At 68.0% G+C, this 23,616-nt stretch overlaps 3 protein-coding genes across 4 annotated transcripts; 1 reads left to right on the top strand and 2 right to left on the bottom strand.

The window, feature by feature from the left end:
- Positions 1-510: 510 nt before the first annotated feature.
- On the bottom strand, positions 511-7,213 carry KRBA1 (KRAB-A domain containing 1). The gene is made up of 7 exons (XM_075495487.1): positions 7,186-7,213; positions 4,733-4,895; positions 4,445-4,594; positions 3,635-3,817; positions 2,991-3,149; positions 1,679-1,840; positions 511-1,586 (listed from the first exon to the last, which is right to left on the bottom strand). Exons 1-7 carry the CDS (start codon positions 7,201-7,203, stop codon positions 856-858), a joined length of 1,566 nt encoding a protein of 521 aa, XP_075351602.1. The 5' UTR covers positions 7,204-7,213; the 3' UTR covers positions 511-855.
- A 658-nt stretch (positions 7,214-7,871) lies between these two features.
- LOC142405157 (uncharacterized) lies at positions 7,872-16,752 on the top strand. The gene is made up of 7 exons (XM_075492109.1): positions 7,872-7,983; positions 8,290-8,586; positions 8,861-8,987; positions 10,024-10,278; positions 11,371-11,691; positions 12,414-12,527; positions 13,520-16,752. The coding sequence occupies exons 1-7, from the start codon at positions 7,960-7,962 to the stop codon at positions 14,632-14,634; spliced, it is 2,253 nt and encodes a 750-aa protein (XP_075348224.1). The 5' UTR covers positions 7,872-7,959; the 3' UTR covers positions 14,635-16,752.
- A 1,507-nt stretch (positions 16,753-18,259) lies between these two features.
- Positions 18,260-23,501, bottom strand: LOC142405164 (zinc finger protein 212-like). 2 transcript variants are annotated; one of them, XM_075492126.1, is made up of 5 exons: positions 23,445-23,501; positions 22,786-23,175; positions 21,576-21,702; positions 20,647-20,766; positions 18,260-19,878 (listed from the first exon to the last, which is right to left on the bottom strand). In XM_075492126.1, the coding sequence occupies exons 1-5, from the start codon at positions 23,466-23,468 to the stop codon at positions 18,827-18,829; spliced, it is 1,713 nt and encodes a 570-aa protein (XP_075348241.1). In that variant the 5' UTR covers positions 23,469-23,501; the 3' UTR covers positions 18,260-18,826. The 2 variants fall into 2 exon arrangements, with proteins under 2 accessions (XP_075348241.1, XP_075348240.1); XM_075492125.1 differs by having other exon boundaries at positions 18,260-19,881.
- Positions 23,502-23,616: the final 115 nt, after the last annotated feature.

The raw sequence follows: 23,616 nt of genomic DNA on the forward strand, positions 1-23,616 counted from the left end.
CACCCCCCGTCAGCCCAGGGGGACGTGTGGGAAAGGTCACCGCGTCACTCGGCAGCGAGGGCTTGGCGCCGACGTGCCAGGCAGCGCCGCGGGCCCCGCGGTGGGCTCGGTGCCGGCACGGGGGTGGCGGTGGCTCGGCGGCGCTTGCAGCCCCTCTCCTGCCTCGGCCCCGCGAGCACCGCTTCACGGCACGGCGGCGACGAGCCGCCCGAGCCAAGAAGCTGCCTGGCACGAGGGGCGGGACGCGTCGGGGCCCGTCTGCTCCAACGAGCACCGCGAGCCCCGGGGGGAGCGCGGCACCGGCGGGGCTGCTGCCGGTCGGGAGGGGCCGAGCCTCGGGACCCCCGCGGTTGCGGGCGGCGGCCTGCTCAGCCCACCCCCTGCCCTGCACCCTGGGGACCGGCCCGGCTCAGCCGTGCGGCACGTCCCAGCCCTCCCCGGTGCCCGCCGGCCGCAGGAGCCACGGAGGAGACGGCAGCAGCGTCGCCGTCACTGGTTTAATGCAGGGATCGGGGCGGGGGGGACACCACGGACACCCACGGGGGCTGGGGGGCGTGGGGGGGCCGAGCGCCACGGCAGCGAGCGTCGGGTGCGGGAGGCGCCTCGCCGGGAAGGCTGGGCTCTGCCGAGCGGCCAGGACCGGGACCGGCTCCTCCGGTGTTGCCAGCGAGACGGCTCAGCCACCCCCTCCCCGGATCCTGCCGCGAGCAGCCCCTCCACCCGGGTGCCAGGATGGCACCGCGGGGATGCTGAGGCGCGGGAAGCCGCGAGGGCTCGGCGCCGCGCGGGAGCCGACACGGCGCTGGGACTGGCTGCGGCAGGGAGACAGATCCGGCGCCCTCGGGCCGGGCTCGGTCACGGCCCCGTGGAGCCTCGGCCACGGCCGGCTGCGGGGCAGCGCGTGCCGCAGGGCCGCTCGACCGCCCTCCGGGCCCGGCGGCCGGGGACGACGGCGAGGCGGGCGCCGGCCCAGCTGGGGGGCTCAGGGCACCCACGGGCCGCCCGCAGCAGCGCCAGCTTGTCAGCGAAGCGGAGCGGGCTGAAGAGCAGCGGCCGTGCCGGGGCGGTGGGGCCACGCGGCCGGCGGGCGCTCTCGATCTGCAGGGGAGCCGGGGCCGGGGGCAGGCCCAGCACCGCCGGCAGCGTGGTCTGCAGGAAGGCGATGGCGTCGGCCCCCTCCGCCCCCTCGGGCAGCCCCAGCAGCCGCAGGCTGTTGCGCCGGGAGCGGGTCTCCAGCGCCCGGCGCCGTCCCTCCAGGCGCCGGATGGCGCGGCGGAGGCGCCGGCGGCAATGGGCGAGGGCGGCCATTTCCCGCGCCCAGCCCCGCTCCAGCCGCTCCAGGCGGCTCCGCACGCCCCACACCTCCCGACGCACCGAGCGCAGGTCCCGGCACGGCCGCTCCAGCTCCTCTGCCGGGACGGCGCGGACCCGGCCCACCTCCGCCCGCGGGTCCTGGGCCTCGCCGGGGGGCTCCCACGGGGCCGGGGGGGTCCCCCTGGGCCGCCTCTTCTTGGGTGAGCTCGCCCCGCCGCAGCCGCCGGGACGCACACCGGAGCCCGGTGGGGCCGCGGCACCCGCCGGCCCCGCTACAAGCCAGAGGGTGGGAGCTCAGCCCCTGCCCCGGTGCCGCCAGCCCCCTCCCACAACACCCCCCAGCCCGGCCCCGGCCCCCCGGTACCTTCTGCAGGGGGTCTCTTGGTCGCCGTCCCCTTGGCGGGGGGACGGGAGGGTGGCCGCGTGCCGCCAGCGGGGCGGGCGTCCCCTGGCGCGGCGGTGCCACGCGCCCCCGATGCTCGGGTCTCGGCGAGGCTGCCGGGGGGCACCACCGGTGCCAGCGCCCCTGGGAAGCGGCACAGACGGCCCGTCAGTGGGGGCAGCCCCCCGAACCCCCCCCGCCCTGCAGCGCTGCCCGTCCCCGGGCGCCGGCACAGGGTGCCACGCGTGTTCCCAGCCCCGGGGGACGAGGGGCTGCCGTGCCCGCCGGGGCCCGGCCATCGCCCTGCTCCGCGCCACAGGGCACGCGGGAGAGGGGACACGTGGCCGCGGGGTCACCCCTGCCCGGCCCCACCGGCACCGCGCACCCGGGCGCAGCCATTGCCTCCACCCCGGCGTTTCAGCCCCTTCTCCCACCCCGGGTGCCCTCGCCCCCCCGTGCCGACCCCCCGGCGGCAAGAGGGGCTGCAAGCACCGCCGAGCCCCCCGCCACCGCCCCTCGTGCCACCCACCCGCTGCGGAGGGGCTGTGGCCCCCGGTGCCCAGCCCGGCGGCCCCCCACGTGCCGCCGGCAGCCGCCGGCCAGGCCGGGGTGGGCGCGGGGGCAGCGCTCCCGGCTGGGGACACCCCGCGGCGTCACCCCGAGCGCGAGGGGCAGGGGGGACCTCCAGCCGCTCCCCTCCAGGGGTACCCCGGGGACCAGACCCCAAAGGGATCCCCGGGCTCTGCAGGGGTGCCCCCGGGGACCGGACCCCCAGGGATGCCCCAGGGGCCTGGGACCCCAAGGATGCTCTCCCAAAGCCCAGGGGACAGGGAAGTCCCCTCCAAAACTCAGACCCCCCCCGCCCCGGGGTTCCCCAGGGACCAGCCCCCCCAGGGACGTCACCCCCAAACCCCATCAGGATGCCCCCCAAAGCCCAACCCCCCCCCCCCGGGAAGCCCCTGCTCTCCAGGGGCAGCGCTCCCCACCCGGGGCCCTGGGGCTCAGCACCCCCACCCGCACCCTCGCATGCCCCCGGACCTCGCTGCGGGGGGCCGAACTCCCGGTGGGGAGGCACGTGCCCCCCAGGGACAGCGGGTCGGGCTGTGCAGGGAGGGGACGCTCCCCCCGCGGGGACCGAATCCTGCCCCAGCGTCCCCCTGCCCAGCCCCAGCCCCGGCACTGCGTCCCCCAGGGCTGCCTGAGACCCCCTGGGGCCCCCCGCGACCCCCCGAGATTCCCCGGGACCACCCCGAGACCTCCCCAGCCAGCAGTGCGGGGCTGCGGCAGAGCTCACCGTCCTGGCGCCAGGCCGCTGCCTCCCCGGTGGCACTGCTGGCGGAGGAGATGCCGCCCGCGGAGCCGGGGCGCCCGGCACCATCCCCAGATTGCGGGCAGCGGCGGGCAGCGGCTGCCGGCGACTCGGCTCGCGAGGGGCCGGGAGGGGCGGCCGGGCCTGCGGGGCGCGCTCAGGGCAAGAGCCGACGGGACCCGGCTCATCCCACCCTTGCACCGGAGACCCCCCGGCGCAGCCCAGGAGCCGCGGCGAGCGCCAAGCGCTGCGTGGCCGGCACCCGCCCCGGCTTGGTGTGCTCGGCACCGGCACCCCGAGTCCTGCCACCACCCCAGGGTGCCGAGCGCATCCCTGGCACCCGCCCACGAGGGGCACAGGGTGGTACCCGAACCCAGAGACGAGACCAGCGCCCAGCCCTGTCGTGCCACGCCGTGCCACGCTGTGCCGTGCCATGCTGTGCCACGCCACGCCACGCTGTGCCACACGTGCCACGCCGTACCATGCTGTGCCGTGGTGTGTGCACGCTGCCACGCCATACCGTGCCACGGCATGCGCTCAACGCCATGCCGTGCTTTGCCATGCCGCACGGTACGATGCCGTGCCGCGCCAAGGCGGTGGGCATGATGCCGTGCCGTGCCGTGCCACACCTCTGAGCGAGCGTCTCCCGGGCAGAGGCTGGCGACCGCCGGGCTCTCCCCGCTGTCTCTCCCCGGGGGTGCGGGAGCCGCTCGCCGGGGGCCCAGGGGGGCCAGACCCCCTCACCGCCAGCTCCTGCAGGCACTTCTCCAGGCTGCGGAGCGGGCAGCTCCCCGCCGGCGCCTCCGGTATAACTGCAAAAGCAAATTCCAGTCCCCGGCCCCCCCCAGCAGCCGGACACGGCCGGGAGCAGGGGGCCAGGGGGACGCCCAGATCCCCGGTACCGGACACCCGCACCCCCTCGCCCCCTCGCCAGCGTCCCCAGCCCTGCGGCTCACCCGCCGCACGCACCGTCCCCGGCTCCACCACGAGACTCCGCCAGCCCCCGGCTCCTGGCGCGGCCCAGCTCCACGGGGGCCGGGGTCTGCCGGGGGGCTCACCCTGCGGGCAGGCGGGCCGGCCCCGGGGAGACCCCCGCTCCGCAGTGACGCCTGTGCTGGCATCAGGAGAAAGCCCCGCTCGGGGCTGGGTGCTCCCGGGGCGCTGGCACCGGACCCCCGGCCCAGCCCTTCCCAGGCACGGCCGGGGGGTGCAGCCCCCACCCCGCCACGGCTCAGCGCTTGGCTCCCCCAGAGCCCGCGCACCGCCGGGACGCAGCCGGGTCCCCGCCGGCGCTGCCTGGGCTGGCGGGGGCTGCAAGGCGGCCTCGCCTCCAGCACCCTTGCGCCCCCGCCATCGCACGCCGCCGGGCGCCCCGCGTCCCTGGTGCCCGGCAGGGCAGGACCGGGCTCTCACCCACCCGGCACGGCCCCGGCGCTCACCGCCTGCGCCCGTCTGCTCAGAGCCCGCCGCCACGTCCGCGCCGCCGGCAGCACCGGGCTCCGCACCGGCCCTGGGGCCGCCGAAGAGAAACTCGGGGATCTCCTTCACCAGCCGCACCAGGGCGCTGAGGGCCGGGCTGCCGGGGGGACCTGGGGGACAGGGGAGGTGGGGGTGCCGGGAAGGGCAGCCCCCCCAGCCGCCAGCCGCCGAGCTCTCCCCGGCCGGAGGAGCGGAACCCCCGCACCGTCCCCGCTCCGGCTGGGACAAGCACCGTGGCGGGGCCCTACCGAGGGAGGCCAGCAGCCGGGACGTCCCCTCCGTCACCTCCCGGTGCAGCTCCCGCTGCCATTCCTCCAGCAGCTCCCACTCCTCCGCCGAGAACCGGACCGCCACGTCCTCGAACGTCACTGGCGCCTGCGGGGACGTGACCGGGGGGTCCCTGCCCAGCCCCTGCCGGGGCAGCAGAGCCGGGAACAAACGGCGTGTCTGTGGGGAACGGGGACGCGCTCGCTAATGCTGCGGGGACGCGCCGTGGGGCTGGGGAGCGGAGCCAGCCTGCCGGGGGACGCGCCGTGGGGCTGGGGAGCGGAGCCAGCCTGCCGGGGCCGAGCAGAATCCGGCGGGTGCTGGGTACAGGACGAAGCCACCATCCCCAGGAGCACCCGGAGCGCCCGAGCCCCTCGCGGAGCCGTGCCAGGCGGCGGCAGGACCCCCGGCCGGGCCCGAGGTGTGCGGGGACGGTGGGTGTGAGCGGCCGCGCCGGGGTTGGCGCGCGGCCGGGAACGGGCGTGCTGCTGCGCCCGTCCCGCGCGGGCGCGGAGCGAAGGCACGCCGGCACGCTTCCCGGCACGCTTGCTGGCAGGTCCCTGCGCGCTTCGTGCTCCGTCGGGGAGGACGTGAGGTAACCTGCCCTGACGCCCTGGTATTTGCGGCAGGGGTCACGTCGTCCGACATTTCCCTCCCCGCGCCGGCCGGGCGGGGGCCCGACGCCACGTGCGACGGTCGCTCTCGGCTCCGTGCCACCGCGCCCGTCCCGCCGACGTCAACCACGCAGGGACTTGCCAAGACACCGCTGCCTTGAGCAGCGCCGGAGGGAGACGGTTCGCAGCCCCGCCGCGGCGTTCACCCCCTCCCGCTCCCAGCCCTGTCCCGAGGAACGGGGACCCCCCCTCCCCGCGGCCGCCGAGCGAGGGGCGTGCGTGGCCGCGGGCGAAGACGGGCTTTGCCACCGGCCCTCCCCGGCAGCTCGCCCCTCCGGCGCGGCAAAACCAGGCCCGGCACTCGCACGTGGGGGTGCTTCAGCCCCTCCGGCCCGGGGAGGGGCCCCCCCGGGGGGGCCGGGGCTCCCCTGCAGCTCCGTGGGGGGGCAGAGGTGACACCCCCGACGCACGCCCCGGCCGGCCCTCGCCCTGCGCCAGATCACAGCGGCCCCCCCAGCTCCGGGGCTGCTCCCCCCGCTCCGCGCGTTCGGCCCCCGCTCCTCGGGGTGGCCCCGGGCGCGGCGGGAGCGAGGCCACCCCGGGGGGACGGTGACCCCGGGGACGGGCAGAGCCGGCAGCGCCCCGGCCCCGCGCGCCGGCCAGACCCTCTCCAGAGCTGCTCCGCAGGGGCTGCCCTCCCCGGTGCTCCCCCTCCCCGGTGCTCCCCCTCCCCAGTGCTCCCCCTCCCCGGTGCTCTCCCCCTCCCCGGTGCTCCCCCTCCCCGGTGCTCCCCCTCCCCGGTGCTCTCCCCCTCCCCGGTGGTCCCCCTCCCCGGTGCTCTCCCCCTCCCCGGTGCTCCCCCTCCCCAGTGCTCTCCCCCTCCCCGGTGCTCTCCCCCTCCCTGGTGCTCCCCTTCCCGGTGCTCCCCCTCCCCGGTGCTCTCCCCCTCCCCGGTGGTCCCCCTCCCCGGTGCTCTCCCCCTCCCCGGTGCTCCCCTTCCCGGTGCTCCCCCTCCCCGGTGCTCCCCCTCCCCGGTGCTCTCCCCCTTCCCGGTGCTCCCCCATCCCGGTGCTCCCCCTCCCCGGTGCTCTCCCCCATCGCTGTGCTCCCCTCCCCAGTGCTCCCGCATCGTGGTTCTCTCCTCAATCCCAGTCCTCCCCCATTCCGGTGCTCTCCCCCTTCCCGGTGCTCCCCTCCCCAGTGCTCCCCCATCCCGGTCCTTCCCCTCCCCGGTGCTCCCCTCCCCGGTGCTCTCCCCCATCGCTGTGCTCCCCCCCCGCCAGTGCTCCCGCATCGCGGTTCTCTCCTCGATCCCGGTGCTCCCCTCCCCGGTGCTCCCCCATCCCGGTGCTCTCCCCCTCCCCGGTGCTCCCCTTCCCGGTGCTCCCCCATCCCGGTGCTCCCCTTCCCCGGTGCTCTCCCCCTCCCCGGTGCTCCCCTCCCCGGTGCTCCCCCATCCCGGTGCTCCCCCATCCCGGTGCTCCCCTTCCCCGGTGCTCTCCCCCTCCCCGGTGCTCCCCTCCCCGGTGCTCCCCCATCCCGGTGCTCCCCCATCCCGGTGCTCCCCTTCCCCGGTGCTCTCCCCCTCCCCGGTGCTCCCCTCCCCGGTGCTCCCCCATCCCGGTGCTCCCCCATCCCGGTGCTCCCCTTCCCCGGTGCTCTCCCCCTCCCCGGTGCTCCCCTCCCCGGTGCTCCCCCATCCCGGTGCTCCCCCATCCCGGTGCTCCCCTTCCCCGGTGCTCTCCCCCTCCCCGGTGCTCCCCTCCCCGGTGCTCCCCCATCCCGGTGCTCCCCCCCGCCCGGTGCTCTCCCGGTCCTACCTGTCGAGGCGCGGCCATGGCTCGGTACGGCGGGCAGCGCGGAGCAGCCCCGCTCCCGCTTCCCGGCTCCCGGTTCCCGGCGAAGCAGGGCTGGAGCTGCCGCCCGCCCCCCCGCACGGCTCGGAGCGGGACCGCACCGCCCCGCAGCCCCGGCCCGGTGCCCCCGCTCCGCCCCTCGGCGGGGCAGTGCCGGTGCCGCTGCCGCTGCCGGTGCCGGTGCCCGGGGCGTCCCTCAGAGGGGTGGGGGCTCGGGCAGGTCCCGCGGGGCTCGGGGGTGCGGGGGCACCGTGGCACCGGGGGACCGGCACGGGGGGTCCGGCGGGGGCTGTGGGGGCTGGGCTCGGTGGCACCGGGGGTCTGGGGTCGGTGGCACCGGGGGCTCCGCGGGACTCTACGGGATCCGGGGGTCGGTGGCACCGGGGGACCGGCAGTCAGTGTTGTCCCGGGGTCGGTGGTACCGGTGGTTCCGGGGGAGTCTGCGGGGTCCGGGGGTCGGTGGCACCGGGGCACCGGGACAATCTATGGGGGGCCGGGTCAGTGGCACCGGGGGACCGGGACAGCCAATGGGGTGCGGGGGGGGGGGGGTGGGTGGCACCGGGGCCGCCCGCCCCGCCCCGGGACCATGGCCCCGCCCCGCCCCGCCTCCTCCTCCCGACCGCCAGGGGGCGCCCCACGCTCCGCGAGGCCCCGCCCCCGCAGGCGTCACGTCCTGCCGGCCCGGCGGGCGGCGCTGCCGCGGGGCGCGCGGGGCCGGTGGCGGCGGTGGCGGCGGCCATGTCCCGCCGGGGCCCCGCTCAGGTGAGGGCCGCGCCCGGAGGCCGCAGGGTCCCGCGGGCCGGGCCTGCCCGGGCCCAGCGCCAGGACGGGTCCCGCCGGCCGCGGGGGAGCGCGGGAACGGGGGAGGGGAGGGTCCCCCCGGGGTGCCGGTCCCGGGGGGCGGGGGAGGGTCTCCCGGGGGATGGCGGGGTCTGGCGGATCCCCTGGGGGATGGGGGGGTCTTGGGGGGGGGCCACGAGCGGGTCCCCAGGCCCCGACCGCCCTTGGGCCGGGACCGGGGCCGGGGCCGGGGCCTCCCCCCGCTGCCCTTCACCTCTCCCCCCCCAGGACTCGGGCACCCCCCGGCGCAAGGCGGTGCGGGCCATGGGGCCGCGGGCCGCGGCGGGGCAGGCGGAGGCCCAGCAGCTGCAGGAGCTGCGGAGCCGGACGGAGAGGGCCGAGCGGAGGCTGCTGGCCTGCGAGACGCTGGTCGGGGAGCTGGGCAGCAACCTGGCCGCCCTGGGCAGCCTCCTGCAGGAGTACGGGCAGCTCCAGCAGCGGCTGGACAACGTGGAGAACCTGCTGAAGAACAGGAACTTCTGGATCCTGCGGCTGCCCCCCAGCTCCCGGGGCGAGGTCCCCAAGGTAACGGCGTCCCGCCTGGCCCCTGGAAGCACCGGTGCCACCGCCGTGGCTGTGGAGGGGGTTTAGGAGATGCCGGCGCGACCTTGGCAGCGGGCTTGGGCGGCCGAGCACCCGCGAGTCCTGGGCTCGCCGCGCACGAGCCCCGATCTGGCCAGGCGCGCTTTGCTCTGTGCCTGCCCTGAGCTCCGGCGACCGAAGCTCACGCGCACGTGCGTGGTTTCCAGTTATCTAACCGCATCGGAAGTCACCAGGCGCGTAATACTTGTGATTCCAGGTACCGGTCACGTTCGATGACATTTCGGTGTACTTCAACGAGCAGGAGTGGGAGAGACTGGACCGCTGGCAGAAGGACCTGTACAGGGCCGTGATGAGGGGGAACTACGAGACGCTGATCTCCCTGGGTAAGGCACCGGGTTTGCGCCTCTGGACGAGCTTCTCTTGGGGGTGGGCTGGACGGCTTCCACCGCAGCCCGACTGGTGGTCTGCTTCAGTGGGGCTGGACGCCTGTAGCTAGCAGAACCTCTCCTGGGCAGTCAGACCCACGCGTTCTCCCTCCTTCCCGCTTGTAAAGCGATAAACAATGTAAGAGACATCTGTAGTAAATAATACTAGCGATAGTAGTACGAGCAATAGCGATTAGAAAAGGTATCCACGTGAGACGCTGTTCCTAATGACTGTGTAAGTGGATTGCAGGGTCAGGGAACCATCGTGATGTTCCAGCACAGTTCAGGAATTATCGGGGTGAAGTTCGATAATTGCACCTTGAACTAGTTCTTGTTTTCTGTCCACTTAGCTCCTATATAGAGTGACAGGGACGTTTCCATGTGCCTTGTTAGAGAACTAACCTAATCGTGCTCGGCCTTTCTAAGGGCACCCGACGTGTTCTGGGATGATTTGGGCTGTAAGATCTTCCCCACCAAAAGCTGTTTCTTGGGCATGACTAGTAACGTGCTGGTCTGTGCAGCTACTGAAGCTGAGGCTTCAGGTTTCTCAATAATATTTTGTAGAAACAGAACAAACCTGTTCCTGTCATGGTCCGTCCGACCCAGACATCTCTACGGAGTGGGAAGTTTTCTGTCCCTACTCCAGGCAGACAGCTCGGAAGAGTTGCTCTTCACATCGCTGCTAAAGTTGAAATGGGAGGAAAATGTTAAAGATAAAGCGTTTCCCTCTCCTTTGAGATTTTAGTTCCTGTTGTGTTACTTAGATTCTCTCTGCACTTGAGCTACAGCTGTGCTCATGGGCGGATCCTGCGTAGGGCAAGACGGCAGCACCAGCTTTCCGCTTAGAGCATGGATAATGTATTTGCGTCTGTCTGTGCTGCCTGCCAGCTCTGGGGTTGGGGAGAGAAGGGTCGCTCCGAGAGTTCGACAGCATGAAGGTGCAGCCAGTTCCTAACAAAACACGCTGTCCTCTGCTCCTCTGCCCCGTGAGCAGACTATGCTGTGTCCAAGCCTGACATCCTGTCCCGGATCGAGAGGGATGAAGAGCTCTGCGTCGAAGACGGCCAGGAGCCCCCGCAGACACGTATCGGAGACGGCCAGGAGCCCCCGCAGACACGTATCGGAGACGGCCAGGAGCCCCCGCAGGCACGTACCAGAGAAGGTCAGGAGCCCCCGCAGACACCAGAAGAGATGGACCAGATGGAAGAGGCTTTGGGAGAAGATGAAGTTCCCAAGGAAGCTGGCACAGGTAAGTTAGGTGGGTGCCAGGAGAAGGTGGCAGTTACTGTCTCGGCTTTGTCATGAGATCTCCAAGAAGTGTCTTTGTTAGAAACGAATCACTCTGAGGGCCTGTTGACTGTATGGACCAAACCTCCACGGAGTACTTGGAGTCTTTCTTCCAAAAGGAACGTTTATGCTTGGTCAGATGAATCCCATGGAGGAAAAACAGACAAAGCCTGTCAGGAGGGGCTGGGATGGAGCCTGGAGTGGTGGGACGGACCTCTTGTGATCCCTTCCAGTCCTGTTTCTGGGCAGTTCGGCAATCCTTCTTCACCCGGTTGCATGCATGAGCCCTAGGGCTTCCAAAGACGCTCCTGCTTGCCTTGGTGAGAGAGGAGGCGTGGTGGGAAGCGACGGATTTGGGAACCTGCAGTGGGAGGAGGAGGCTGGAGCAGCTCTGCTAGCGCTGGGGGGAGCAGAAGCAGTCAGGATTGCCTTGGGGCATGGCATGGGAGGAGAGCTGGAAAATCAAATGTTAAGGGTGCAAAGACTGGGCAAGAAAGGTAGGAGACGCTGGAAAGGGACGGGCAGACCCTGAGAGAGCCAAGGGAAGAAGAAACGTGCGGGCAGAGCTGTGATGGAGAGCTCTTCCCTGCAGGACTGAGGGGCTGGGGTTAAAGAAGCCCCAGGAGAGGCCGGGCGAGCGCGGGAGGGGGCAGAGGGCAGGGCAGGCTCTGTCCTCTGGGAACGTTACCCAGAACCGATACGAGCCCCAAGTGTGTGTTTGGGGGTTTGTTTGTCAAGTGCTCTGGGGAAGAGAGGAAAAAGATGTTGTGGAGACAGAGGCTCTCCCTCTCCTTTGAGATTTTAGTTCCTGTTGTGTTACTTAGATTCTCTCTGCACTTGAGCTACAGCTGTGCTCATGGGCGGATCCTGCGTAGGGCAAGACGGCAGCACCAGCTTTCCGCTTAGAGCATGGATAATGTATTTGCGTCTGTCTGTGCTGCCTGCCAGCTCTGGGGTTGGGGAGAGAAGGGTCGCTCCGAGAGTTCGACAGCATGAAGGTGCAGCCAGTTCCTAACAAAACACGCTGTCCTCTGCTCCTCTGCCCCGTGAGCAGACTATGCTGTGTCCAAGCCTGACATCCTGTCCCGGATCGAGAGGGATGAAGAGCTCTGCGTCGAAGACGGCCAGGAGCCCCCGCAGACACGTATCGGAGACGGCCAGGAGCCCCCGCAGACACGTATCGGAGACGGCCAGGAGCCCCCGCAGACACGTATCGGAGACGGCCAGGAGCCCCGACAGACACGTATCGGAGACGGCCAGGAGCCCCCGCAGACACCCGTCAAAGATGGTCAGGAGCCCCCGCAGACACCAGAAGAGAAGGACCAGAAGGAAGAGGCTTTGGGAGAAGATGAAGTCCCCCTGGCAGCTGGCACAGGTACGTTAGGTGGGTGCCAGGAGGACTTGCTTCCCTGGGTCGTTGCTGGCCCAGCTCTCTCGGGAGGTCTCCCAGCAGCGTCCATGGGAGGGGGCATGGCAGGTCACCGTGCTTAAGAGGAGCATCGCCAGGGAAAAGCAGAAGCTTTGGGGTGCGTTGTCAAGGGGCTGCCAGGAAAAATGGAAGGGGTTCAAGGCAGTGTGGGAACAGTACCTGTGGAGCTGGTGGGGAGGTTTAGGAGGGATGAGGTTGCTCTGCATGTGGCACCCTGGTGTCTTTCCTCCCAGCCCTCCTTCTGCTTTTGGTCCTTGTGTGTGGCTTCACTCCAGTTCCTTCTAACACCTCACATGCTTTCCATAGAATTGTTTAGGTTGGAAAAGATCTTTAAGATCATTGAGTCCAACCGTTAACCCAGCGCTGCCCAGCCCACCACTACACCATGTCCCTAAGCACCACGTCCACACGGCTTTTAAATACCTCCAGGGATGGGGACTCCACCACTGCCCTGGGCAGCCTGTGCCAGTGCTGGACAACCCTTTTGGTGAAGAAATCGTTCCTAATATCCAATCTGACCCTCCCTTGGCGCAACGTCATGGCTTCTTGAGCCACAGCTTTCTCTGTCTCTTCTGCACGCTCCCAGCACATGTCCGGTGAGCATCACACCAAAGCAGGAAGATGTGAGCTCTCCACAGGCGATTAAAATTGCTCTTCTCTGGAAACAGAACTGCCCATCCTGGTGATGAATGTCATGTCCCTGAGTGCACAAAAAGCGGAGTTGCGCAGGGAAGATCAGCCTGAGACAGAGATGGAAGAGGACCCGGCTGAGTCCAGCACCGGTGAGTCACCCAGTGCAGGGGAGACACGGGGCCCTGCAGCCAGGAAGCAGCTCCCAGCTCGCCAACGTGCCTGAAATACGGAGGGAGAAGAAAGTTTCAGACCTCTTTTTTTTTATTACTGAGCAAGGGAGGGGGCTGGTGGTGGGCGTTTCAGCCCTATCACCTCTGCAGAAAGAAGGACAGTCCAGTTGGGGTTCCTTCTATCAGAAATTGGGGGAGAGCTGGTAGCAGTAGCACGCTTCCTTCCTCCAGCTCCGCTGCATTATGGTAGAGCTGGCCCCGAGCTCAGGTCGCCTAACGCTTCCCGTGGCACGGCCCTCTTCTCCGTGCCGGAATCAGAGGGAGCAGGGGGTGTAGGAAGGGGGGGCAGCCGTCTGCAGACACCCGCCGTTCTGGTCCTGAAGCTTTGCCAAGCTAAGGCGCAGAGCACGTTCCTCTTCCAGGGACTCGGAGCCTGTGTTTCTGGCACCGGTGTGCAGAGTTAAACGGCACGGCTTGCACCGCCTGAATGGCCTGGCTGCAGCAGGGGTGCGGAGAGTTCACCAAAACCCTTGGCGTTGCACAGCCCTCACGGGAGCCGGTTTGCCTGCAACGTTTGGCGTTTGCTGGCAGTCCCCAGCTTGACAAAAGAGCCTGAAGTACTGCAGGCTGTCGCTCTTCAGTGACCTTTTTTCCTGCTACATCTTGTGGCCATCGTTGGTGTCGGGGTTTTAGAGGTGGATCCCTCTGTGCCACGCGTCCTGATGGCACTGCAGCAGCCCACAGCCTGGCTCTTCCTGGGAGCAAGAGATCTGCCCCCTGAGACCACGCTGGGTTGCTCAGGGCGCGCGGGCAGGACGCTGTGGTGGCACCCGCACCTTTCCAAACTGCGTTCTCAGATTTGTCAGTAGCTCCTTTACTGCTAAAAGCCTGCTCAGCGCTTTGGGGCTTAACCACAACCCGGGTTTGTCCTGGGAGCGTGAATGACCGATGCCTGTGGTGTTCCGTTTCAGAGGAAGGTTTTTTACTGGGAAATGAAATGGCCTGTGAAGGGGCTTCTCCTCCTGAAAACATCAAGGTGAAGGAAGAGGAACCCGAGGGGCTGCAAGAGGTTTCCGCACCCTCTCCTGGCCCCCAGATCCAGCAGTGCCCCAAGAGCGAGCAGGCCAAGGCCAAGAGCAAGAAGAAGCCGAGCAGGTGCGCGAGCAGCAGTCTGCTGATGGGCAACTGTCGGCGCGGCTACGTGCGTGAGTGGTCGCACCCCTGCACCGAGTGCGGGAAGCGTTTCCGTCTGAAAATCAACCTCATCATCCACCAGCGGAGCCACGCCAAAGAGGGGCCCTACGAATGCACGATGTGCGAGATCAGCTTCGCGGACAAACGCCACCTGGACCTTCACCAGAGCATCCACATAAAAGACAGGGCCTTTGGGGCCAAGGTCTGGGGGAACGTCCACCCAGAGCTGAGGATCCGGCCCAGGAGGAAGTTCTGCGGGGTTTTTTGCGGAGGTGCCCACAGCCTGGGCAACGGGACGTATGCTGGGGGGCCCTGGCTGGGCCAGGCCAAGGAGCTGGACAGAGGGAGCCTGTCCAGCGCGTGTTTCTCCCGACAGCAGAGTCCCAAGTCTCGTAGGAAGTCTGTGGTGAAATGCAGTCATTGCAAAAAGATTCTCTCTTGCACCTTTTCCCTTCAGCGGCACCTGCAGACCCACGCGGGGGACAGGCCGTATTGCTGCACCGCCTGCAAGAAATGCTTCACCCGCAAAACTCACCTCTTGCGCCATGAGAAAATACACGACCGCCAGAAAGCCCTGGCTGCGCTCCAGCAGCCCCCGATGGCCCAGCCCACGACCGTCGCGCCAGCGCCCCGGCAGCCCCAGCCGCAAGGAGCCCCGGAGATGCCCGTGGGCGGGAGCGTTCCTCGCTCGCCAGCCCAGGCATCCGAGAGGAACGTTAGCCCTGTGGCCGCCACAGCCAAAGCGGTTCCGGGAAACGTGCTCCTGCTCAGTCCTGTGGAACTCGGACCGCCAGACAAGAACTGCCACATCCACGGCTGGGGTGGGAGAGCCGTCCAGCCTGTGGTTAGACTAGGAAATAGGGCAGCGGTTTCGGGGGTGACGGAGAAATGACACCAGGAGAGATCCGAACTGCTTGTGTCCCTGGAGAGAAACTGTGTGAGCGTTGATTTTGCACATGGTGGGGCACTGGGGTTGTGAACCATCTGTCCGCTGGATTTTAGGAGCTTTCCTGAATTGCAGAAGGAATCAAAAGCTTGGATGCCACCATAGAGAGCAAATTACAGAAGCCTCCAGTGATCCAAAATGCTTTACCATTCCTCAGACTCTCGTGTCTGCTGGCTGATGCATGAAATTTTCCCAAGCTGACCTTCCTGGGAGGTTACCAGGTACATCTGCTGCAGCCCCGCGAGAGGAATCGCAGACAGCAGCTGAGGTCACCCATTACGTGATGCTGCAGCTGACCCCTTGCATTTGGAAATACAATTACACACGGTGAAGGGGACGGAGAGAAGGGAATCAAGCTGGCGAGCCAGGCGGGATTCCCAAGGGGCTCTTCACTTCACCAACAAAGTTTCTTGACCAAGACGCCGGATGAAGAGAGCGTGGCATCTCCGAGACCCCATCGCGTCCTGGCCACGCTTGTCTAATAACCCACCCTGGTGAGGAAGCTGCTAACCCCTCAATCAGGTGGGGAACACCCGAGCGTTGCACTGGAAGATACGTAGAACAAATCAAACCCCGATATTTTTGCTTGCGAGGGTGCTGCGGGTGTTTCCGAGGTCCCAGCAGCGCTCCTTCCTTCAACGAGGCCAGCCCGCGGGAGCCAGAAACACCCATGAGAGTTAATTCCCTCAGGACCAGCCTGCACCGATGGAGAGTCACTTTAGAAATACTTCACGGGTAAGACCGCCCCTGCGCCGCAGCAGCAGTCCACGCGAGGACCCCTCCTTGGGGCTCAGGCGTGTCGGCTGCCGCACGCCGACGCTGGCTCTTGCGTGGGAGCAGCCCTTCCGTTCGGCCCCGCTGCGGAAGGAAGCCCCCGCTCTCCAAACTGCAGGTCGTCTCCTTTAGTCACGTGCAAAATCCCACCGTAACTGATCCTATGGAAGACTAGTTCTGCTAGCTACCTCAGATGTCTTGCGGAGTGAGACCTGCCCAGAGGCAGACGGGTAACTGGAGCCCGGTAAGCGATGAAAGCCAGGTCAGGTGTGGCTCCGGCGTCCCCAGGAACCACTTGAACTGCGTGTGACCACGGCCAGAGCCCTGCGTGCGTCACGGGCGCTGCTGGGAAGCACGACTCATGTAGAGAGAGAGGAAAGCGGTCCTGGTGGCATTGCCGTGCAGCCCAAACGGAGCAGCTGTTAGGACTCTTGAGTTTAGTTTTCTGGGTTTTGTTGGTTTTGTTTTTGTTTTTGTTTTTTCACTGAGTTGTTTGATGTAGTCACTTGACATCACTAAGTCTCTGTCCCTCTCCGAGCAGGGAGCACAGGGAACCAGTTTGCTTATCAGATTTTTCATTCCTGGCCACTCACGATGGGCTGCAGGGGAGACTGCTGCAGGCAGCGGGCTGTGGGCACCGAGGAAACGCCCGTGCCACGTCCTGGTGTAACCCTCAGCGCCGAGCGGCGCTTGGCCACCTCCCTGCCCCGCGGGAGGGACAGCAGCGTCAGAGCTGCTCCTTGGGGACACACACGACGTCCCACTGCTCCTGGGGGCCGGTTTCTCACTTGATTTCTGTCCCCCGGGATTGCAGCGTGCCTGGACTGTTGCGTTAGCCCTGAGGGGGTGAGGGTGGCAGACGGGTCGGCCCCGTGTCCCCAGAGGGACAGCGCTGCCTGCTGCCAAGCCCTGTAGGATACAGGGATGGCCGATGCCTTAGGGTCGTGGGGGGAGGGTGGGTCTGGCAGCGAGCCGCGCTCTAGCCTGCGCTCCGGCACGGCACGGCGGCACGGGCTGTACTGACCGAGCGGGTTACCCCTGCCCGGGTACAGATCCCAGTGACCCCCAGTTGATCCCAGCGACACAGGGGCTGAGTCAGCTGGTGTGACGGTATCGCTGGTGGGCAGTACTGCCCAGGCCGGCGCGGGTGGCCTGGAGGGGCCGGCCTCTCCCTCGGGCCAACTGCCGCAACCGGGGCATTTCTAAAGCTGTTGTGACTGGGACCAGCGTTTCCTATGAAATCCCAGATCCCGTTCTCAGGCTATGGAATCAATAAAGTATTTGTCTGTACATCTGCCTGGTTTGGGGGGACCGAGCGGGCACCCTCGTGCACTGCTGGTGAGGGAGTGACCTGGATGCTCTGGCCCTCTGCCGCCGTCCTGGGCCTCACTGGACACCCCCCAGTACGTCCCAGTCCCTCGCACTAGGCCCAGCACCCTGGTGTGTGCCCCAGGGCCAGGCGCGGGGGCAGGATCCTCCCCCAGCAGCCGCAGCGCTCTGCCCGGGGCAGCCCAGCCCGCCGGGGCCCCCCAGCTCCCGCCCCCCACCGGGCTGCGTGCCTGCGCGCCACACGGCCGCCGAAGCCGCGGGGGGGCCTTCAGTGGATACGGCCCCCAGGACCTCGGCCCGCGGCGGCGGCCGTGCTGTGTGAGGGTGGAGCTGCAGGTAGGGGTGTCCCCGGGGTGTTGTTACCCACCACTGTCCCCCAGCGTGTCCCCCCAGGATGCCACCATCACCCTGGGTGGCCCCAGGGAGCTCCCAGGGATTGTCACCCACGCACCCCAGGGACATCATCGTAACCCCCGGCTGGGGACCCCCCTGGGCCAAAGCAGGGGGACGCAAGCGCTGCCTCGCCCCCGGGTGCCGCTGCCTGCGAGTGCTGCCCCTGGGGAGCCCCAGGGCTGGGGTCATCCCACCGGCGGGCTGGGGTGGTCCCACCGGCGGACTCGGGCTGCTGGGCCCCGCAGAGCCGTGCCGAGCGCTCCCACGTGGGGACAAACGCAGCGGGCGCAGGGGGCTGAGCCTTGGGGACACCCCGACCCCGGGGCTTGACGCTGCCCCGTGCCAGCCCAGCCCCACCGCGGCAGTTGCCACATGGGGACCGTGACCAGGAAGGTCAAACCCTCCGCAGGCAGGAGGATGAGCGGCCAAGGGGACTGGGGAAGGGCAGGCCGTGGAGTGGGCAGGGCTGCAGGCAGGGCTGCAGGCAGGAGGGAGGTATGACTGCCCTCCCGACACGCTCGCAGCACTGCCAGGGAGTCCCATGGGGCCTGGATCCCACAGAGTGGGGCTGCGATTGGCAGCTCCACATTCCCGTCAGGCAGCTCCGCATTGCCGTGGGGCGGCTCCGCATTCCTCCCCTCGTGGCCGAGCAGGCAGCCCCCTCCCCGTCCTGTCCTTCTCCTCCCCGGGACTGGCATGCAGGCCAGGGCCCCGCCACACTCGGGCTCCCGGTTTGCATTAATTGCGAGGACTCACCCCCAGGACGCCCGATGCCGCCTGGACGGGCCGGGGCGAGGACCAGGCTCTCCGTCCGCCCCCCCCCCCCCCCCCCGAGCAAAGGGCCTGGCACCGTCGCAGGCAATGGGAAGCAGCGGGTGACAGTGGGGACGCGGGGAGGCTGCCCGTGGCGTGCCGAGCGGGAGCTGCACACCTGCCTGCACCCACGGGAGAGGCGTACATTATAACTCACAGGGCCACGTACCCTTCGCCGGGTGGAGGCGGCACGCTGCCAGCCCCCTCGCCTGCCCCTCGCCTGCCCCTCGCCGACACCCCCAGGGCGCAACAGGAGACCGCGTCAGCCCAGTCTTTTATCCGAGTCTCTTCCCGGCTCGACCGATGACCCCGGCTGCTGCCCAGCCACAGCAGCCCCTCCTCGGGCCTCCGAACGCCCCCACGCCACCTCCACGCTGGTAGTGTTTAAATAACCCTGAGTTCAACCGTTCCACTCCCCGCTCCCCCGTACCGACACAGCTGCTCCTCAGCCGAACCCCCCTTCCACGGGGCAGCGGCACAACCCGGCTCGGCCCCGGCTGCTGAACCTCCTCCGCTGCCTCTTGGGCCAGTCTCTTCACCCATCGCACGTTTCCCTGCTTGCGCAGCACATCAGCCTGCCTCTGTCCTCTTCCTCCTGGAGACCCAGGTGGTACAGAGCCCCACGGCGGTGCAGAGAGCCCCACGGCATTGTGGAGAGCCCCACGGCGGTGCCACGAGCCCCCTGGCATTGCAGAGAGCCCCGTGGCAGTGCAACGAGCCCCGCAGCAGCGCGACACCAGCTGCCTGGTGCGTCCCGTCGTCGCAGGCTGCTGCACCTCTGCGGAGCAGCCTGGAGAAATGCCGCCCCTTCCCTTCTCCAGCCCTCGCGCTACGGATTATCCTGGGTCAAAGCTTTGCAGGGGCTGGTCTCCTGTTCGTGGTTCGGCAAGCTGATGGCAGGAGAGCTGGCAACAGCATGGACCTTCTGGTGGTGGTTCAGAGACTGTCGGTGCCGGAAACTCTTGCTGCAGCCGTTGCACTGGAAGGGCCGCTGCTGGGTGTGCCGGCGCTGGTGCTCCTCCAGCGACGCTTTCTGGGGGAAGCTCTCCGCGCACTCGATGCAGCGGTAGAGCCGCTCCCCGGCGGCGCTGGCCCGCGCGGGCCGGCCCGCCCACCCGCCCCGCAGCTGCACCCCGTGGATGCGCTGGTGCTTCTGGAGGTGATGCTTCTGGATGAAGCCCTTGCCGCAGGCGGGGCAGCGGTAGGGACGCTCCCCGGTGTGGATGCGGTAGTGCTTGTTGAGGTTGGACTTCTCGTTGAAGCTCTTCCCGCAGGCAGGGCACTGGAAGGGCCGCTCGCCCGTGTGCAGGCGTTGGTGCCGCAGCAGCGCGGCGTGGTGGGCCAGGCTCTTCCCGCAGGCCGTGCAGATGAAGGAACCGTTGCTCTTCCTCGCCTGGCTCTGCTGCCGCGCCAGGAGGTTGCGCTTCAGCCGGACGCTCTTCCAGCCCAGCGGGAGCGCGCGGGGCTCTTCCCCCACGGCACAGGGACGATGCTCCTCTGAGCTGGGCTGCGACGAGGCCGCCTCTGCTGTGGTGTCTTCTCCCAGCGGCATTCCCTGGGGCAGGGGGAACGGCTGGTCAGTCCCCACGCCGAGCACATGCTCTGTTGGGAAGGGCAAGCCCGGGGCAGGGTGAGCTTCCACCGGCACCACCACGGGCTTAAACTCAGGCTGAGCAGTCCCGTGTTTGCAGAACTCCCCTAAGCCCTCTCCTGCTGCCTTCTGCTCGTCCAAGGCAGCGTGGCTCTCCCAGGGCACCAGCTGCTCCTGGCTCAGGGGAACCTCCTCTTCCAGTCTCACTGCGGGTGCCTGCGGCAGAGCCAGGATTTCAGATCCCTCCTCCTGGGGCTGCTGCTCTTCTGTCTTGATCACGATCTTCTCACCTGCTGAGAGACAGCAATTCATTCCCGGCAAGGAAAGCTCTCCCATGGCCACAGCCCCCGTGCAGGAGCGGGAGCTGAGCTTCCCCTGCAGCACGTTGGTGAGACGAACCAGAAATTGCGCTGTTAGAAAGGGAGCAGGGAGGTTTTACCAAGAGCAAAGCGGGAGAAGGACACATGAGGTGGAGGGCACGTTGGCACCTCTTGGGGGTTATCTGCGTATCTCGTTGGACCTCAGGGACATTTGATGGACTGACAATATAATAGTCGTAAAGAAACCAAAACAGAGGAAACGTGAAGGCAAAGTTGAGGCTGCAGAGTCCTCTGTCCTGGAAGGAACTTTGTCAGGAACGGCAGAGGTTAGGTGGGTGAATCTGGGGAAAAGGATCAAAGCAAAACCTTCCAGGAACAGGAGGGAGTGTCTGTCTGCAGGCACGCAGCCGTAGAGCCACCCTCGTGCTAAGCCTTGCCCCAGGTCTCCCTACTTTCTGCTCTTTTTTGGCCAGGGAGCTCTTCTGGGCTTAAAGATTTGGTCTTAAAAGTTTTAAGGAGGCCCCAGTCAGTCAGATGGCTTAAATTCCCAACAGCTTCTGACCCCACGCAAGTCTGGAAACGCTCCCTGCAGGGACGTGATCGGTTCCGCCGGCCCCGTCTCTAGCGGGAGCGGCAGGGGCCCTGCTGCAGGCCAGCGGGCAGGCTCCAACCCCCTCACTTTGTGGGCAGGCAGCAGCGGCGTGCGGCCTTCACTGCTGAGCAGCCGCTGTGACTCACCGCCACCAAGGTGCCCCGACACCGCTCCCTTCTCCGGCAGTCCGTGCGTCCTCGTACCCGAATCCTCCCTGTCCTTGGCCGGCGGCAGCAGAGCGGGTTTGGAGCTGGCGTCCCCAGGCCCTGGGAAGGAGGAAGCAGCGGTACGAACTGCTGACGCTGGGGACCAGCACCAGTTGCCCTCGATAAAGGGCTGCTCTCGCACAGCGGGAGCTGTGGGGTGCTCGGAGGGGTCCTGGGCTCCCAGAGCAGCAGCTCAGGTTTCCCAGGACCATCAGAGCAAGCAGGCTGGTGTCAGCCAAACCAGGCAAATTATTTCAGTTACCCAGGAAGAAGTGACTGTCGGGCACTCATCAGCCTTTAAAATTTCAGCCAAAAATAATTAGTGCTAAAATTTAGGACTGTCTGCAGCAAATCCCTACGGGGTGGTACATGTACGGCCCATGTCCTGGCAGAAAACGGTGCAGGAACGCAGGCTGCAGGACACAGCATGGGCACGTCACCTGAAATCCCCACCACGTCCTGTCCTGACCGCGCGGGGAGGGCTCTCCTCTGCTCCTGCAGGCGCTGTGCTGAGTCCCGGGACTCCAGTGGACACCCGCTCCTCCTGCAGTGCTCCTGCTCACGGGGACAAAGCCTCGCAGGGCAAGTCAGGGCTGACAGAGGGCCAAATCCTGGCAGTGTCTGAGTGCCCGCACTGACAGCACTGCTGTGTTGGCAAGATGAGGTGTTCTTCGGATGCAGAGGGTGACATGAAGCACAGTTGTCACCCATAACCAAGGGGCACCAAACCTTAAAGTGTAAAGGCGTCACCTCACTACCTTTTCTCCCCCAAACGCCCAGACAACGCAGCAGCCTACAAGCAGTCGTAAGCTGGATTCAGCCCAGGGGATGATAATGTGTCTGACACCCGGGTAGAGACCAATCCTCACCAAGAGAGACCACAGCCTCGTAACTCCCCTTCATCGCGATCCTGTAGAGCTCCTTCTGCCGGCTGTCCGAGCTCCCCCACTCCTGCTCCGGCAAAGTGGCTGCATCATCCTCGCACGCCGCTGGCACCTGAAACCGCAGGAGGCACCGCTTTGGCGCTTCCCCACCTTGTCCGTCCCCCAAGCCCCACCGCTTCCCCAGGAAAGCAGACTGCGGTGTAACGCAGCGCGGGCCCAGAGCTCCTACGGAAAGGAGCCGTGTCACAGCCTGAACCCGGGGAACAATTTCAAAACGGCAGAGCGAGGCTCACTTTCTGCTCCTCCTTTTCACTGGGGACAGGGAAGAGCGGGAAGTCTCCAGCTGCTGCCGTGGTGTGCCGGGGAACAGCACCGGAGGGGCCGCGTCCACGCTGCTCTGCGCAGCTCCCCACGAGAGCCAATGCCGCAGCTCACCAGCTACACGGTCGCCTGGGGCACTTGCCCATTACCTTGGGGCACGTCCCCGTTAGCTGGGGCTCGTCTCTGTTACCTGGGGCTTGTCCCTGTTACCCTGGGCACATCCCCGTTAGCTGGGGTTCGTCCCCGTTACCTTGGGGACATCGCTCTTGGCTGGGGCTCGTCTCCATTCATCACCTTGGGCATGCCCCTGTCACCTTGGGCACATTCCCGTTACCTTGGGCACATTCCCATTAGCTGGGGCTCGTCCCTGTTCGTTACCTTGGGCATGTCCCCGTTACCTGGGGCTCATCCCCGTTACCTTGGGCGTGTCCTCATTAACTGGGGCTTGCATCCATTACCTTGCGCTTGTCCCTGTTACCTTGGGCTTGTCCCCATTACCTTGGGTACATTCCTGTTAGCTGGGGCTTGTCCCCCTTCATCACCTTGGGCACATTCCCATTAGCTGGGGCTTGTCCCTGTTCGTTACCTCGGGCACGTCCCCGTTACCTGGGGCTCAGCCCCGTTACCTTGGGCTTGTCCCCGTTACCTTGGGTACCTTCCTGTTAGCTGGGGCTCGTCCCCCTTCATCACCTTGGGCACATCCCTGTTACCTTGGGCACACCCCTGTCAGCTGGGGCTCATCCCCGTTACCTTGGGCTCATCCTCGTTACCTCGGGCACGCTCCCGTTAGCAGGGGCTCGTCCCTGTTCGTCACCGCGGGCACGTCCCCATTAGCTGGGGCTCGTCCCCGTTACCCGGGGCTCGTCCCCGTTACCTTGGGCTCGTCCCCGCCGGGGCCCGGGCCGGGTCTGGGGGCCCAGCGGCTGCGGTGCTGGAGCTGGCGCTCGACGTGCTCCAGCCGCCGCGTGTTCTCCTGCACCAGGGCGGCCAGGGCGGCCCACTTGCGCTCCAGCCGGCTGCCGAAGTCCAGCACCGCCTTCTCCAGCCCCGTCACCTTCTTCTCGGCCGTCTCCGCTCTCCCCTCCAGGCTCAGCAGCCTCAGGGCCTGCGACTCCACCTTCCGCTCCACCGCCTGCACCGCCGCCACCACCGTCCACAGCGAGATCTCGGGCACCGCCGCCGGCTTGTCCCCCTCGGGGCCGGGGAGGGGGCCGTGGGGCTGCGGCGGGGGCGGCTGCCAGGCCTCGGGCCCCCACTCGGGCTCCTGTCGCGGGGAGGAGAGGGGATGAACGGCTGCCCCGGGGCGGCGCTGGGGCCGGTGGGGCCGCGGTACCGGCGGGCCCGTCCCCTCCCTCCCCTCACAGCGGCGCAGGGCCCGGCCGGGCCTCCCCGCCCGCAGCGCGGCGCCGCGGGCCGACGCCGAGCCTCGCCGGCAGCGGGGCCGGGGCCGGTCCCCTCCGCCCGGTGCCCGCGGTGGCGGTGGTTGAGGGGAGCCGCCGCCGCCGCCGCCGCCGCCTCCCGCCCCCCCCGTACCTGAGCGGGGCCCCAGCGGGCCATGGCCGCCCGCGCTGCCGCCGCCGCCGCGCCACAGCGCCCCCTGGCGGCCCGCCCGCAGCGCCGCCCGCCCGCCCTCCCCCCGCCCCGGCGCCCCCCGCACCCCCCCCCCCCCGCGTCCCATCCCCATCCCCACACCGGGCCCGTCGTT

Source organism: Mycteria americana, chromosome 2 (assembly GCF_035582795.1).
Source record: "Mycteria americana isolate JAX WOST 10 ecotype Jacksonville Zoo and Gardens chromosome 2, USCA_MyAme_1.0, whole genome shotgun sequence".
Lineage (NCBI taxonomy): Eukaryota > Metazoa > Chordata > Aves > Ciconiiformes > Ciconiidae > Mycteria > Mycteria americana.